Source organism: Cornus florida, unplaced genomic scaffold (assembly GCF_030987335.1).
Source record: "Cornus florida cultivar Cherokee Brave unplaced genomic scaffold, ASM3098733v1 CherokeeBrave_3.0.0_Hap2_Chr11, whole genome shotgun sequence".
Classification (NCBI taxonomy): Eukaryota; Viridiplantae; Streptophyta; class Magnoliopsida; order Cornales; family Cornaceae; genus Cornus; species Cornus florida.
In genome coordinates this window covers 63,753,611-63,771,018 of record NW_026775581.1, presented here as the reverse complement: position 1 = coordinate 63,771,018, position 17,408 = coordinate 63,753,611, and the positions used below count along the sequence as shown (strand labels likewise).

Here is a 17,408-nt window from a genome sequence, read left to right as displayed (position 1 = left end):
GGAGATTATACTTCTATTCAACATGCTCCTCACAGACTTATATCTTACTTGTATATGTCTATTCATTTTCTTATTTGTATGGGATTGTCTCACTAGATCAATAGTTGCCTTACAATCACAATGTATATGTATTGCTGGAATTGATTTATTTACTAATGGTAAATCTAATAAGAGACTCTTGATCCATTCAGCTTCAGTGCATGTTGTATCTAATGCTATAAGCTCAGATTCCATTATACTTCTGGATATAATTGTTTGTTTTCTGGAACTCTATGATACTGCAGCTCCTTCTAAGAAAAATGCATAGCCACTAGTGGATTTAACCTCTAAACTATCGGTAATCCAATTAGCATCACTATATCCCTCTACCATCTCAGGAAAACCTTTATAACATAAAGAACTTTCAATAGTTCCTCTTAGGTATCTAAAGACTCGCTCTAATGCTGTCCAATGTTCTATACTCGGGTTATGAGTATATCTACTAAGTCTTCCCACAACATATGAAATATCAGGCCTAGTTTTATTAGCTATATATAGTAAAGATCCAATCATTTGTAAATATTTTAATTGGGAAATAGGATCACCACTATTTTTCTTCAAATGTACATTAGGATCATAAGGAGTTGATACAGGTTTACTCTCAAAATAATTAAATTTTCTCAACATGTTCTCAATTGTATTGGATTGACTTATAGTAATTCCTTCTAAATTTCTCTCAATTTTCATTCCTAAGATCATATAAGCTTCTCCTAAATCTTTCATATCAAAACTCATAGATAAGTATGTCTTAATATCTTTTACTATTTCCAAATTTGTTCCAAAAATTAAAATGTCATCCACATAAAGACATAGTATCACATGATCTCCATTACTCTCTTTATAGTATTAACATTTATCATGCTCATTTATTTTAAATCCATAATCCAAAATAACTCTATCAAATTTTTCATGCCACTGCTTAGGAGCTTGCATAAGACCATATAATGACTTGACTAATCTACATACCTTGTGTTCTTGTCCTTTTACAATATATCCTTCAGATTGTTCCATATAGATTTCTTCATCTAAATCTCCATTTAAAAATTCGGTCTTTACATCCATTTGATGAATTACTAAGTTATGTATGGATGCTAAAGCTATTAATATCCTAATAGTGGTAATACTAGATACAGGTGAGTAAGTATCAAAATAATCTATTCCTTTCTTTTGTGTAAATCCCAATCTATTCATTTCTTTTGTGTAAATCCCTTAGCTACTAGTCTTGCCTTATACTTGTCTATACTTCCATCAGGTCTTAATTTCTTTCTAAATACCCATTTACAACCAATGGCTTTATTTCCAAGAGGCAAATTAGTCAGCACCCAAGTATTATTTTGAATTATAGATTCAAATTCACTATTTATAGCCTCCTTCCAAAAAGGAGCATCTTTGGAAGACATGGCTTCCTTGTAGGTGTTTTGTTCTCCTTCTACTACAAATGTATAGAACCCTTCTCCAAATTTCTTCTCTATTCGGAGTCTTTTACTTCTTCTAAGTTCAACTTGAGATTCAGGTTCCTTTTCCGAAGATATACTAGAAGAAGGTTTCTCGTAAGTAGAGTTTGATTGTTTATCAACTATATGGTGTGGAATTCTTGTTTTAAATGGAAAAATGTTTTCAAAAAATATAGCGTCTCTAGACTCAATTATTGTATTATTTGATATTTCAATAATTTCAGAGTTAAACACTAAAAATCTATTAGCACTTCTATTTTGGACATAACCTAAAAAAATAGCATCTACTATTTTAGGTCCTATTTTCTTTTTTTTTAGGTTCAGGTATAGCCACCTTTGCTAAACACCCCCACACTTGTAGGAATTTAATATTAGGTGATCTCCCTTTCCAAATTTCATATGGGGTCTTTTCATTATCTCCAACAGTTACCCTATTAAGTATCAAACATGCAGTGAATATTGCTTCCCCCCACAAGTTCTCGGATACACCAAAACTAGTTAACATAGCATTTACCATGTCCAACAAAGTCCGATTTTTCATTTCTGCCACACCATTAGATTGAGGTGAATAAGGGGCAGTAACTTCATATATAATTCCACTTTCTTCACAGAATGTACCAAGAACATTCCATTGATACTCTCCTCCTCTATCGGACCTAAGTCTTCTAAGTTTCTTCTCTAGTTGATTCTCCACTTTATTTTTGTATACTTTAAATCTTTCAAACACCTCATCCTTTGTTTTAATCAGGTATACATAAGAATATTTTGAACAATCATCTATAAATGTCACAAAGTACTTTTTCCCACCTCTAGTTGGAGGTCTATTTGAATCACATACGTCACTGTGAATTAATTCTAAAAGTTGGGTATTTCTTTTAACACAGCTTCATGTATGAGAAGGTTAATAAAGTCCCTAACAGAAAGGTGCTGTCACCGATGTCAAGGACCAAGGACAAGGTGGTAAGCCTATATCTTCATTTCCTACCATGTTCACTTCACCCTAAGTCGTCGTTTATTCGCCAATCATAATTCATAGCATGCCACAGGAACACATATAGGGGCATAATTGTCCTTTTACAAAAAAACAACAAACAAATTGAATTGTATGTGTCATATAATATGCATGAAACAAATTGCTTGTTGTTCAATAATTCTGGTTGATGTCACAGGTAGTTGTTGGGCATTCTCAACAGTTGTTGGAGTTGAAGGTATAAACCAAATCAAAACAAAGAAGTTAGTTTCTTTGTCCGAACAAGAGCTGGTTGACTGTGACACCAAGGAAAATCAAGGCTGTAATGGAGGGCTGATGGATTATGCATACAAGTTCATCAAACAGAAGGGAGGCTTAAATACGGAGGATAACTATCCTTACACAGCCGAAGACGGAACTTGTGATGCTTCAAAGGTACATAATATATGCAGTACCTAATAATATTTCAGTAAAATTATTTACAGCTTTGATTCTGATATTGCAGGACTAAATTTGATTATTTTGCAGGAGAATTCTCCAGTAGTCTCAATTGATGGACACGAGAACGTACCTGCTAATGATGAGGATGCACTGCTGAAAACCGTAGCTAACCAACCTGTGTATGTCGGCATAGATGCCGGAGGTTCTGGTTTCCAGTTCTACTCAGAGGTAAATCCATGATCCAAGAAATTACTTTCATCATCAGAACTCTACATTTTTCTTTCGAAAGTTTCTATCAAGACAAACACATCTTGTAGAATGACAACTATGACCGGAGGCTGTAAACAACCAGTATATAAACCATTTTGAATCATCTGAGACAGAAGCTAGAGTTATATTCTCATGTTTTGAACAATTCTAATTGAAACATAATTGGACAGCTCAAATTTAAACAAGGAATTGAATAATTTCTGAGATTTGTTTTCAACTGAACACACGGAGTATTTAGTGGAGACTGCGGCACTGAACTGGATCATGGGGTGGCAATAGTGGGCTACGGAACAACCCTTGATGGGACAAAATACTGGACAGTAAAGAACTCATGGGGTCCTGAATGGGGAGAGAAGGGTTACATCAGGATGCAGCGTGGCATCTCTGCAAATGAGGGACTGTGTGGTATAGCGATGCAGGCCTCGTATCCTATCAAAACCTCCTCAAATAACCCTAAAGGACCTCCATCTCCTCCTAAGGATGAACTCTGAACCACATTGATACCATATATTAAGCACTGCTTTTCAGTCTCAGCCGCTATTTCATCTCTGCTAAAGTTGCATCCCTCATCTCCCCATAAAAGTACATAATTTGTGAGACTGATTTGATGATGGTCTCATCTAATGTATCTCCTTAACTCTTTCAGGATTTTGAGGATTAAATAAATTATTTTCAACTCTCTTCGCTATCATTTATCTTTTTCATAATTGGATAGGATGACGCTTGTCTGTAATGCAGCAGGAGCCAAGGAGGATAACTTCAAATTTGGCCTCTATGTTTTCAACTTCCTCAAGCATTAAAATGATGCATTAGTTAATAACTTAAAGCAATTTCTTCTATCTACTTGAAGAACGACTATAAAATAAGGATCGCTTGCAAGGTTGAAAAAGTAGATAATTAAAAGTCAGAAGTCATATGTAAGTTTTATGCAAAAATGAACAAGATAACATTAGCAAGATGCTGAGCCAAAAAATAGTATGCAATAGAAACAAATTTCGGTCACAACTTAATATTTTGTCATTTATGACATCATTGCAATGGGCTCTCCTCTATAGAGATCATCCATGTTATAGGCAGATAACTTGTAACGAGAAAATGATTATTACATTCTTCTAAGACGGCAATAATTATCCCAACCATAAACACAAAATAAATAAGGAATTATTTATGTATTCTGGCCAAGATATTGTGCCCAGTGCACAATAAGAGGAATGAGATAGTTGAGACTGGTATGATCAACATACCATGTAACAAACAAAATTCAATTAGGGAATGTTTAAGCATACATATTTTGTCAGCCATAGCATCTGATGGGATCGTTACAGCCCTTAGCAGCAGATTGTTTCGAGCTGCAACCACCACCCTTTTCCAAATACTGCTGATGGTACTCCTCTGCTCTATAAAATCTCTTTGCTGGAAGAATTTCCGTCACAATCTTACTGTCTTTGAGCTCCATCTGCTTAGTTTCCATTGACTCACGTGCTAGCTGTCTTTGGGCCTCACTGTAGTAGTATATCCCTGAGCGGTACTGAGTGCCCACATCACCACCCTAGCACATAAACAGGTCATCAAATGTAACATGGATTAGCAAGGATTTTAATCCATCAGAAAAATGCTTTTAGTATTATTTACATTTTATATACAAGAGAAACTGTTGTAGAATTCAAAGTTCACCACCATTTAGGGTAGTAACTTAGTTGTATCTCCTCAACTTTCCAAGTGAAAGGTTGAGGGTTCAAGTCCCCATAGGGGTAAATTGTGTATTATTTGCGAGCACAACATCAAAAAATAATAACCAAATAAATAAATAAAACTACTTAATCTATCCCATAGATCCTAGTTAGGACATAGAACGGAAAGGAGATTTGAAAAGTTACCACTTGTTCCTAATATTTGTGGCAAGTTCCAAAATTTTCCTCTACATACTTTGAAACCAAATGGAGGCTTGGGTTTCTTACATACAGGTAAGAATGGAATACAGGACTTGAACACTTGAGGTTTAGTAGGTTTTAGGGTAGACCAAGCTAGGAGGGTTGGTTTGTTAAACTACCAAATGGCCCCAAGTTGGTTTGTTGGGTGTATGAGAAACAATGAATGGAAATATAAGAAATATAAAGCTGGATTGGATTATGAAATAATATTCTAGCAATCATCTTCGGTCAGTTTTAGCTTTGCATATTCAAATCAAATCATGTAATTAAGCATATTCCAACTGACGATTATACTGAACATCCGTTCCTTTCCTTTCTTTATGAGTTCCCTTTGTTTGCACGACACTAATATCTAATGATTGCAATAATGAGTTCCTTAGGGAATATTTGACGGTATCACATAATCGTTCCTGTTTAGTATACCACTAAAATGCATGTTTCAAAATTTTTTTTTTTTTTTTATAAGTAAGATTGCACTAAAATGCATGTTTTACGCAATACCGGTTTACATTATTCCACAACAAGGAACAATCCGAAAACCTTATGTCTGTTCTATTGCATCAAGGAAAGCCCCTTGAGGTATGTTTTGGAATGAATTGATTGTCTCGTTTTAAAAACTGTTACTAAGTTTTTTGAAGATGGTAAATTTAACTGGAACTAAAGAAGAACAACGGAATGTTTAAAACAAGAAATACAATGAGGTAACTAGGCGTCTCTCATTTGAATTTTTATATAAACGTAATACAGAAGAAATCTGTGTACCTATTTGTAATTTCAAATGTTTAAGGACAAAACAACCTAAGTTTTCAAAGTCAATTGGTAAACCATGCAGTTTATGCTGCATTATGAAGGAGTGCATATTGGATGGAAAGGGACCACCTGCGAAAGGAAGAATCATTTCCCATGTCTTATTTGGTTGAGTGGGGAGAAAAATTCTATTAAAAAGAAAATAAGAATGTATTCGGAATCGAGTGATTTGACCATTTCTTGTGAATGGTTAAAAAGATAAAATCTTAAGATTCAAAAAAGTCAAAAAGAGAACGAAATATGCTACCTACTCCTTTTCGTACACTTTCAGAGGCTAATTAAATATTGACATTTAGTGATAAGATTACTTTTATTTATGTAGCGAGATATAATGTTGACACTTAGTGATAAAGATTAAAAGACTATATTTATTTATGTAACGAGATATAATTTATTTTGTTAATGACACCAGTGACCCGTTCAATGAAGTCCCCTCTTCCTCTGGATAATAGGAGACAATGTCAGCCATTTTTTTGGTCAATGTTACCGACAAACCTATCCAAAAAGTGATCTTTGACCAAGCTTAAAGCTGAATTAGTCATACCCAACTTAGCTAATAGCAACTAAGGGCCTGTTCGGAGGCCCATATCTGATATTGTTTTGGTGTTTTGATTTTAGTTTTGGGCCAATATCATGTTTGGAGTGGGCTGATATGGTATTTAACAGTGCCAAAACATTATCATTTTTGGGCCAAAACCCATATCAACATTTTGGTGATATATGGCACTGTCGGTGAATTGTTCTGAAACCAAAACCAAACCAATCCTCGTTTATACTGTAGCGGTGATATCATGTATATAAGGTCGCATATCAGATTTTAGGTCATTTTTCAGCATCGTTTCTCTCTCTTCGCGTAGCTCCCTGAAAGGCGACTTCAGTGGCGATCCAACCTTTTCCACCACCGATCTGGCAGAGCTCCTCCACCAGGTACGTCATTTTGTGTCTCTGTTTGTATCTATAGATCACATATATCTTCGCTTTCGAGATTTACATTTGGGAGGTCCTCGTGTTCACTTTCTCTCTCTAATATTGTGACAATCAGAGTCTATATTGCGTTTCCAAGTTCTGATCTTTATTCGAATCATGTTGTGAGTGTTGTAATTTAGGGCATTTGTGTCCAGATCTCAAGTTTCTCCACCACCGATCTGGCAGAGCTCCTCCACCAGGTACGTCATTTTGTGTCTCTGTTTGTATCTATAGATCACATATATCTTCGCTTTTGAGATTTACATTTGGGAGGTCCTCGTGTTCACTTTCTCTCTCTAATATTGTGACAATCAGAATCTTTATTGCGTTTCCAAGTTCTGATCTTTATTCGAATCATGTTGTGAGTGTTGTAATTTAGGGCATTTGTGTCCAGATCACAAGTTTCATGAGAGGGTTTGATTTTAGCCCTGTTTCTGGGTTGTTTCTTCTATCAACCATTGTTCTGATATAAGGGTTTATATGTCATCCATCGATTGTGTGTGTTGCAATGTGGAAGCAATTAGAATGTTGACTGAGTTAATTATAACTATCGATTTTAGCGATATTTTCAAGATCTGTTCTTGGTCCAAATTACAATTTTGCAAAGGATCTGTATTATGTATAAATCAACCTAACAGGCTCTTATATCATATCAGGCTTGATCGTACATTAAAAAGCAAAATTAAAATTGATATTTGTAAATTATTAAATTGTTTGAATGATCAATTTGTTGTATTATATTATTTAAGGACAAATGGGAGGACAAAAGATTCGACAAAAGGATAAAATTTAAACATTCATCAACTTTTAAATTCTCAAACTTAGGATGATGAAATCTACAGCCAATATATATTTTCAAACAGATAAAAGAATGCTTGTGAATAGCTCCTTTAAACCAAACAGTCTCATTCCAAGCAACAACATTTTTCTTAGGTCTAATATTTTCCCAAGCAGTTTTAATGGTAAACTACCCCTTACTAGGTAACAAAATAACTTGATCATTATTTAGAAAGGCTGGAAATCTGAAGGTATGGCATTCCTTAGCTCAATAAGCTCAAGGGTGTTGGTTTGAGGCCACTGCCAGTGGTTATTAACTATAATATCAGCCACAGTTGTTTGTTCATTGTAAACCTGAGTCAAAGATGACTCTATTACCTATTCTCATCACAATAGGGCTCATAGGGAGCCAATAGTCATTCCATAACCAAGTGTGTGTCCTTTTACCCACTTGATGCATAATAAACATTCTAAAGTTAGTTCTAATTTGTAAGATTTTCCTCCAGCTCCAAGAACTACTTTGAGGAATTTTAATAGACCAAAAGTCTCTATTTCTAAGGAGATGAACTTTAAACCATTCAGTCCATAGAGATTGAGGCATCAGTTGAATAACTTCCCATAAGTTCTTAGCCATAGCGGCCCTGTTCCAAGCATTCAACTCCAAAGACTCAAACCACCTTCCTTTTTAGGGTAACAAACATCCTCCGAAGCTACTTTTGAACCAGCATTCATTAAAGAACTACCCTTCCACAAGAAATGCATTAAAACTGAATTTAATTTATTAAAAAGAATAGCCTTATTATTTTATATTTTTTATAAGTAATAATATTTAAAAAGGCGTTCAATAGGGGAACTCGTCCCGTAGACATAAAATAAACCGGGGTCTAAGGCCCCAAAGAATCCAAAAAAGAAATTAAATCAACAGAAGAGGAACACGAACTTTTGTTCACATAACTAAATAGAGAACGAATCGCTTGTTGAATATTTGAATATTCATTGGTAATATAAGAAAAAGAATAAACATTTACATCTCTTTGAAAAAAATGCACTGATAATTTGTCAAATCTTGTCAATTCACATTCGCATATTTGTTGATATTATACAAAAATTCATAGGGTTGCAATTAAGTTTCTAAAGAATGGCCTAAAGAATACTATTATACATTTATTTACTGGAACACTCACCATGCACTAAATGATTAGAATATTCTCTCAGTATATTATGCACACATCTGAAACAAAAATATGATTGTTGCCATCCAGAGGTATTACTTCTGTGAAATGTACTTGCAATAATATTTCCCTGAAATTTCGTAAAGAGATAAAGACAGTACCTTGTGTGTTGTACTGCTATATACCACTTTCCTTCACCTTGCTCTTCGTGAGATGAAGTGTTTTATAGACAGTACATTTTTTACTTATCATTGACGTGTTGAATTATGAGTCAAAACACAATTCAATATACTAAAATGTTCAATTACTTAATAATAATCAGATGGACATGAACAATGACAATGTTGAGCAATACCCATCAAGAGACATTCATTCTCTTGATGGTGACAATGGTGAGGATGTTGTAGTTGTTGAACAGGCCGATGCCGCTGTTTGGTGTAATGCCCATCAAGAGAAATTCATGCTCTTGATGGAGGAAGAGGTTGGAAAAGGAAATCGTACAGGCACGACTTTTAATCCAAATGGGTGGACACATATTGTGGACGCAATGTTATTAGAAACTGGAAAGAAGTACACAAAGGACCAATGTAGACAAAAATTCAATAATATAAGAGCATTGTACAAAGATTGCAAACAAATATTATCTGAGACTGGTGTAGGGTACAACAGTGAAACTGGAATGATTAACTTGGAAGCTGAAAGATGGGTTCGATTGTGCAAGGTTAGTATTTCAATACGTGTCTATTTACCATACATACAGTAAGTAATTAGTGATTTAGTATTAAAATGGTTTGATGAACAATAATTGTAAGTTGATAACGTGTAGGTTCTCAAGCATGGAAAAAAAATAAAAAAACAGGGGTGTAAGAATTATGAGCAGATGGTAAGGATTTTTGGGAATACACATGCTACTGGCAAGCATGTTCATCCTTCTACAAAGCCACCCAGACCTCACCAAGTGCTAACAATGCCTCAAGTGGCAACACATGAAGCTCAAATTCATAACATTGAGGGCAATGTGGGCATGACTGATGTAGAACGACCTAATGTAGAAGGACCTATTGACCTCAGTCCTACTCCCAAACCTATAGCTAAGAAACAGAAGAAAGAAACTTTTTCAGAAACAATGTCTTTAGTGATGGAATGTTTGACTAATATTGGGAACGCAAAAGCTGAAAAAATTGCAAAAGCCATAGCAGAATCATCTTCTAGTTGTCAACCATCTCGATTTACCGAAATGCCTGAAGTGACATCTCCCAGTAAAAAAGAAAAAGAAATGGATCCCCAGCTTGAAGAGTGCGTCAAGATCGTCAACACATTAGTGGGGATTGATGATACCCATTATGCTAAGATCATAAGGATGTTTGGTGAGGACAAGGTGTGGAGGGATATATTTCTTCGCATTCCTGATGAAAGGAAGGTTGGGTGGGTGATGAATCAGCCTCTATGATTTCTTCGGTATCTTACTTTTATGTGCTTTTGGATGACTGTTTTATAACTGCTTTTACATTACTGTTGGATGACTGTAATGAATTTTTCTTATCTACTGCTTTTACATTATTGTTGGAAGACTATATTTAATTCCTCTATCTACTGCTTTTAAATTAATGCTGGAAAACTATTTATGTTCTACATCTATTGCTTTTACATTGTTGCTGGATAATTGTATGATTTGGTATGTCTTTTCCATTTTGCTTCATTTTTGTTACAATAACTGCTTCTGTTTATTCTTAAATAGGATAGTAGCTATGGATATAAGGACAATATTAACCATTTATGATGATGATGATGAGGAGGAAATTCTTGTATTGATCGCAGCCGTATATGAGTACTATTATAAACATTTTGATAAACAACGTTGTAGGGATTCCATGTTACAAGGGGAAGATTACATATTCGAGGTCTTAAATGGACATGAAGATAGGTGTTATGAAAATTTTCGGATGTACCCCAACACCTTTAGGGCATTGTGTCGTGAGTTGAAATTGTTAGGATTGAAAGATTCAACATTTCTAACGGTGGAAGAACAAGTTGCAATTTTCCTACTTACCGTGTCTCACAATGAAAGGAATCGTGTCGTTGCTGAAAGATTCCAACACTCTACATCCACAATTTCATATCACTTTCATACTGTATTAAAGTTAATTTGTGAGTTAGGGACTAAGATTATTGTTCCCCCGGATTTGAATGAAATTCCTAAAGAGATAAAGAACAATCCAAAGTTTTACCCATACTTTAAGAATTGTGTAGGAGCCATAGATGGTACTCATATCCATGCTGTAGTGCCAGTTGACCAACAAATACCCTTTCGTGGTCGAAAGGGTGATACGACTCAAAATGTCATGGCCGTGTGTTCATTTGATATGAAATTCACATACATTCTAGCAGGGTGGGAAGGGTCTGCTAATGATTCGAAGATTTTAAATGAGTGCATTCAGAATGAGGATTTCAATTTTCCATCACCACCCGAAGGTAAAAATATTAAGTTTTCATATTTGTGCATTTTACATTACAAATACGTTAACTTTAATACTTAACATACTTAATATGACAGGTAAGTTTTATTTAGTCGACTCTGGGTACGCCAATCAACCGGGGTTTTTGGCCCCTTACCGAGGTCAACGTTACCATATGCAGGAATATCGTAGACATACTAGAGGACCACATGGTAGAGAAGAGGTGTACAATTTTAGGCACTCGTCATTGAGGAATATCATAGAGCGATGTTTTGGGTTGGTAAAGATGAGATTCGCTATATTGAAGCAAATGCCCCCTTATCACTTTGACACTCAAGTTCTTATTGTCATTGCCTGTTGTACATTGCATAATTTCGTAAGATCCCAAGGTGAATCTGATGAAATTTTTGATTCTGAAACCCCTCAATCTTCACAAAATGAACTTGATGTGGATGACGATGTTCAGGTGGTCAGTGCTACTAATACACAGATACGACAGATGGATATTTATCGTGATGGTATTGCCAACCTAATTTGGGAGCACTGTAATCACTAATTATAAAACTGTCTAATAGTGTGTAGAATTAAAATATGGATGCCTGTAATAACTAATTATATTACGTAAATTAAACTCAGATGCTCCTTATTTATGGATAACTGTAATAACTAATTATATTAGGATATCAAATATTAAATGCTTTAGTACTTGTAGGCGCACTTATGTATAGGCTTGAAGGTGAGCGACCACAATGTGCATGTGGTAGAGGTCCTATGCATCTGTATAGGGCTCGAACTCCAAAAAATGATGGTCGACAATTCTATAGGTGTCCGGCTCGGGAGGTATGGTCAATTACTTTTAGGTGCTATTTCTGTTACTGTTTCCTAATTGTATAATTTATATTTCTTGTAGTCACATATGAATGCATTTATGTGGGTGGATGAGTTGCACCAAGGTGCACAAGTTGAAGAACAGGTTCAATCTGACTTGGACAGAGTCATTGCAATGATTCAAAATGAACAATGTAGACAGAAGTACATGCTCTTCCTAGGTTGTGGATGTCTTGCTATCACAATCATATTTATTGTGATTGTCCTCTTGTTGCTCATTATCGTTGTTATTGAAAGATGAAGTTAGATAAACTTCCATCTTTTGTAATATATGACATGTAATATGTATTTAGTTAATTTCCTGTGTTTCATTTGGTATGTAATATATACTTAAATGGTATATTTTGAACTACGTATTAGTTGTTGTTGTGTTATCTTCTCTGTCATTTTGGGAGTGAGCTTTAGGGTATTTGTAAAATTTGCTACTGAGGTTATTTACACTCTATTTGCGACATTAGAGAAAAAAAAAGGTTAGATATATCTTGATTACTACTTCTAATTATTTCATTCCTACCGTGTGTTATTTTGTTTTTCTCTAATGTTGTTCATGTCTTTTGTTTTGCATGAGGTCATTTACACTTTAAATTTACAACTAAGCTTGAAAAAAGGTTAGATATATCTTATTTATTACTTCTAATTATTTCATTCCTACCGGGTGTTATTTTGTTTTTCTCTAATGTTGTTCATGTCTTTTGTTTTGCATGAGGTCATTTACACTTTAAATTTACAACTAAGCCTGAAAAAAGGTTAGATATATCTTATTTACTACTTCTAATTATTTCATTCCTACCGGGTGTTATTTTGTTTTTCTCTAATGTTGTTCATGTCTTTTGTTTTGCATGAGGTCATTTACACTTTAAATTTACAACTAAGCCTGAAAAAAGGTTAGATATATCTTATTTACTACTTCTAATTATTTCATTCCTACCGGGTGTTATTTTGTTTTTCTCTAATGTTGTTCATGTCTTTTGTTTTGCATGAGGTCATTTACACTTTAAATTTACAACTAAGCCTGAAAAAAGGTTAGATATATCTTATTTACTACTTCTAATTATTTCATTCCTACCGTGTGTTATTTTGTTTTTCTCTAATGTTATTCATGTGTTTGGTTTTGCATGATGTCATTTACACTTTAAATTTACAACTAAGCCTGAAAAAAGGTTAGATATATTTGTTTACTACTTCTGATTATTTCATTCCTACCGTGTGTTATTTTGTTTTTATCTAATGTTGTTCATGTGGTTTGTTTTGCATGAGGTCATTTACACTCCAAATTTGCAGTTTAGCCTGAAAAAAGGTTAGATATATCTTATTTACTACTTCTAATTATTTCATTCCTACCGTGTGTTATTTTGTTTTTCTCTAATGTTCTTCATGTGTTTTGTTTTGCATGAGGTCATTTACACTCCAAATTTGCAACTTAGCCTGAAAGAAGGTTAGATATATCTTGCTTGAATTAAATTTGTGGACGGTGTCCCTTGTTAGTTGAATTTTGTGGGCGGTGTCCCTTATTGAAATAAATTTGTGGGCGGTGTCCCTTATTAAATGAATTTTGTGGGCGGTGTCCCTTATTGAAATAATTTTGTGGGCGGTGTCCCTTGTTAAATGAATTTTGTGGGCGGTGTCCCTTATTGAATTAATTTTGTGGGCGGTGTCCCTTGGGTTTATTGTGTTTTGAAATTTTGGAAATGTCCATTTTTAAGGGGAAGTCATGCCGGATTTTTTTTAAAAAAAATAATAAAAATTTAATTTAACTCTGCTTTATATTTTGCTACTATAGGTAATGTCTTGTTTTACATTCAAATTCATTTTTTGCTACTACATTGAAGGACATGGCAGTAAGTTGTAGGCAGTGGCACCAGCGGGATTGATAGGAAGCATTCTCTAGTTGCTGCAACTCCAGAAAGCTAGTGATCTCTAAGTTAATCAAATGGAGGCCTATGCAAGTATAAAAAAGTGGGTGTACATTTTATGGAATGAATATTAGTGATCTCCAATTATGTGTATATTTTTTGTAAGTGTAATGAAGTGTGTGTGTACTTTCAAATATTTTAAAGGAATGTCTAGCTTCTTATATGTGGAAGTATATATGTGAATGATGCAACACTCAAGTTCTTAAGATTGTGATGTATAAAGCAAAACTATACGTGGAAGTATATATGTGAATGTCGTTCAGTCTTGTAAGAGGGATCTTCCTTGATTGCTTACTTTTAATCTTTATTCATATTTATCAATTCTGCTTATGGTTGGATATTGTATGAAATATTCACAAGTCCGTTATCAAAATAAATACTCAACAAAAGGGGAAATGGTCTTATGACTAAACAAAAAAAAATATTACCAATTTGAAGGACCTCCACTGCAAAATTTCAAACTAATCTAAGTGAAGTAAAACTATTTACAAGCTTCAATGTTCACCAAATTTCAACTCTGACCAATTCAAGACGATTAACGTTTTGGCTTTGTTTCTTGTTAGTTTTAACTACAAGGATCTCTCTCTCTCTCACATTCTTCATGAATATATATATATATATATATATATATATGAAACAAAACAAAGTTAAATGGAATGCAAGCGAAAAGAAAAAGATAAATGGAGTGCAAAGATCTACTCTCATTAAAAGATTATTACAAAGTTAGATTTGTAATTTGGTTGCCATTAATCATGTTTATGCAGATTTATTCATTATTACAAAGTAGTTTGGTTGCCATTATACTTGTAAATTTAACAAAAAAAAAATTTCCCAACTCTAATGCAGATTTTTTTTTTTTTTTTTTTTCCATAAATTATTTCAAATCATAAAGAAAAATGGACTATTTTACATATAAACTTATAATTGTATTCATATATATAATTTTTCAAAACAAAACAAAACAGTCTTTACCAAACAGGTATTCTGTTATTGATTCAGAATTTTTAATAACAAAACACTATTCTCAAACGTGTTTTGTTTTTGAATTTCTTAAAACGCATGACAATACCAAACGCGTTATCATGTTTCTGATATACAATTATTAAAAACAAAACAATCGTTACCAAACATGGATCCGATTTCTACTAAAAACATACCAATACCAAAACAGTTGTTTTCATATCGTACCAAACCATAACATATAACGTTATCGCCATCCAAACGGACCCTAAGTACCACAATTGTGTTTTTCAAGTGATTATTTTCTTCAGCTTTTTTCCAATAACAATCTAACCATGGTTATGAAATTCAAGAACAACAAACAAATGCAACTTTATTAAAATTCCACATTAAAAAAAAAAAAAAAAAAAAGAATCTTGAATATTGAAAACAGAAAATAGAATAAGGATTGGCAAATACAAGAATATTATTTCAATAGGTCGAGCAGAGAATATCCAAATACCTGGCGATTAACAGTGGTGGGATCGTGGCGGCCCCAGAAAACAGAGAGGAGGTTGGTGTATGGGCACACAGACGGGTCGAACTGGACCCGGACAACCTCGGCGTGATTGGTGGTTCCGGTGCAGACCCGTCTGTAATTCGGATCGGGCACTCGACCCTGAGAGTAACCCACCTCAGTCTTGGTCACCCCTTGCACCCTCTGGAACGCCAGTTCCACTCCCCAGAAGCACCCGGCTCCGAACTGAGCGAACTCGAGTCCAGGTTGGTCGGGGCAATCCAGATCGGGATCCAAAGCCGGATTCTTGGTGTCTGCACCTGCTTGCTTAGAAGCCATTTTTCTCCTTCGCTCCAGTCTCCACCTTTGAGAAGCGATTAGATACTTCTATAATGCGTGTGGCGTAACTGTGTGTGTATCCTATTATCTTTAAAGACACCGGTGACCCGTTCAAGCGATTAGATATTTCTTTAACGACACCTCTCAGGTTTAAGGTTTGACCAAATATCAATCGTTTCGAAAATAACTTAACTTTTTGCTTTTCCACGGCCTCCGTTAAAAAAATAAAGAAAAAATAATAATTTATATTTCTAATTTTTTAATCACATTTATTCTAAAATATCATATAACCTAAATAACTATTATACCACTAATTAAATTCCTACCTACTGCCAATACACACGCTACTTCTCTCTCCTCTGTTTCTCTCTTCTCTATAATTATTACGTCTCTCTTTTCTCTATAGATAGGAGCCGCAGATTAACAAAATCGTGAAACCCTAGTTCTTGTAGTTCTAGAGTCTAAACTTCGTACCATCAAGCCATATACCTTCCATCCAACTGCATACGGCCGATCAAGTCCATTTCAGGCCCTTTTCATATACTATTGACCCATTTCAGAGTCGTGCAAACGCTAATGTTAGCGTTCCGATATTTGATTTTTATTATTGTTTTATATCAATATTTGATTTTTATTATTGTTCGTTTCACCGCACAAAGCTCTTCAATTGTGATCAATTCACCGGAGACAGAAGAATTCACAATCTCCGACACGTCCTTAATTCCTGTAAAATCCAACTGCTGAAGAAGGGCCATCGCGACGGTGGTTTGGTCCAGAAGCTTCCGGCTCTCCTCCAGGCTTCAGCCTAGCCGAAGCCGACCACCTTGAGAGGCAGCGAAGCCCATAGTGGTGGAAGTGAAGGCGGATACTTGTTTGCAAACGGAGGGCCATTCTAGGGTTTTCAAGGTCTCGTTATGGAGAGTCTCTAAGAGACTGACTCGATGCGTCGACTCGGGAGTGGCAAACAAAGATATGGGTATTTTGATGGATCGGTGATTGAGCACAAGATGGTGATTTGGAGGTGTTATTATGATTGTGAAGCTCTTCCAGAGCTCCATTGAAGTCGATGAAATTTTAATTTACAAAATTTTTGGCTTTTATAGACAGTATATTGTTGTGCGGAAAAATATATATATATATATATATATATATATATATATATAAATTATTATATTGTTATCTTTTCCAATTCGCTCCGTTTGAAACCAAATTCTTTGGAATTTGGATTTAGAATTAGAAAAGAAATTGGATTGGAGTCAAGGATTTTATATTTGTGTTTGGAATAAACTAGAATTTTAAAAAGTAATTGAAAATAAAATATAATTTTGGATCATTTTACCCTATATATATATATATATATATATATATATATATATAACGACGAATATTTATCAATTTAGATCAAACATATTAATTATACCGTAGTTGATGAGTGAGTTCTATTAAAATGGAAACAAGAGAGTTTCAACAATAATAATAAGAATAGTGCAGTTGCTAAGGAACGAGTAGTGCATTATTAGAACTAGTGA

The 17,408-nt window shown here is 34.4% G+C and overlaps 2 protein-coding genes across 2 annotated transcripts; one reads left to right on the top strand and one right to left on the bottom strand.

The window, feature by feature from the left end:
- Window positions 1-1,123: 1,123 nt before the first annotated feature.
- On the top strand, window positions 1,124-3,858 carry LOC132281181 (vignain-like). Its single transcript, XM_059782909.1, has 4 exons — window positions 1,124-1,172; window positions 2,663-2,898; window positions 2,992-3,132; window positions 3,402-3,858. Exons 1-4 carry the CDS (start codon window positions 1,124-1,126, stop codon window positions 3,663-3,665), a joined length of 690 nt encoding a protein of 229 aa, XP_059638892.1. The 3' UTR covers window positions 3,666-3,858.
- A 398-nt stretch (window positions 3,859-4,256) lies between these two features.
- Window positions 4,257-15,995, bottom strand: LOC132283291 (peptide methionine sulfoxide reductase-like). Its single transcript, XM_059785227.1, has 2 exons — window positions 15,547-15,995; window positions 4,257-4,723 (listed from the first exon to the last, which is right to left on the bottom strand). Exons 1-2 carry the CDS (start codon window positions 15,877-15,879, stop codon window positions 4,469-4,471), a joined length of 588 nt encoding a protein of 195 aa, XP_059641210.1. The 5' UTR covers window positions 15,880-15,995; the 3' UTR covers window positions 4,257-4,468.
- Between the last annotated feature and the right edge of the window lie 1,413 nt (window positions 15,996-17,408).

Excerpts from the sequence above, each read along its gene's own strand:
- LOC132283291 (XM_059785227.1), bottom strand. The coding sequence starts at position 15,879 with ATGGCTTCTAAGCAAGCAGGTGCAGACACCAAGAATCCGGCTTTGGAT. Across the intron at positions 4,724-15,546 it reads CCACCACTGTTAATCGCCAG|GGTGGTGATGTGGGCACTCA; the intron begins GTATTTGGATAT and ends TTTATGTGCTAG.
- LOC132281181 (XM_059782909.1), top strand. The coding sequence starts at position 1,124 with ATGGATGCTAAAGCTATTAATATCCTAATAGTGGTAATACTAGATACA. Across the intron at positions 1,173-2,662 it reads AGTGGTAATACTAGATACAG|GTAGTTGTTGGGCATTCTCA; the intron begins GTGAGTAAGTAT and ends TTGATGTCACAG. Across the intron at positions 2,899-2,991 it reads GAACTTGTGATGCTTCAAAG|GAGAATTCTCCAGTAGTCTC; the intron begins GTACATAATATA and ends ATTATTTTGCAG.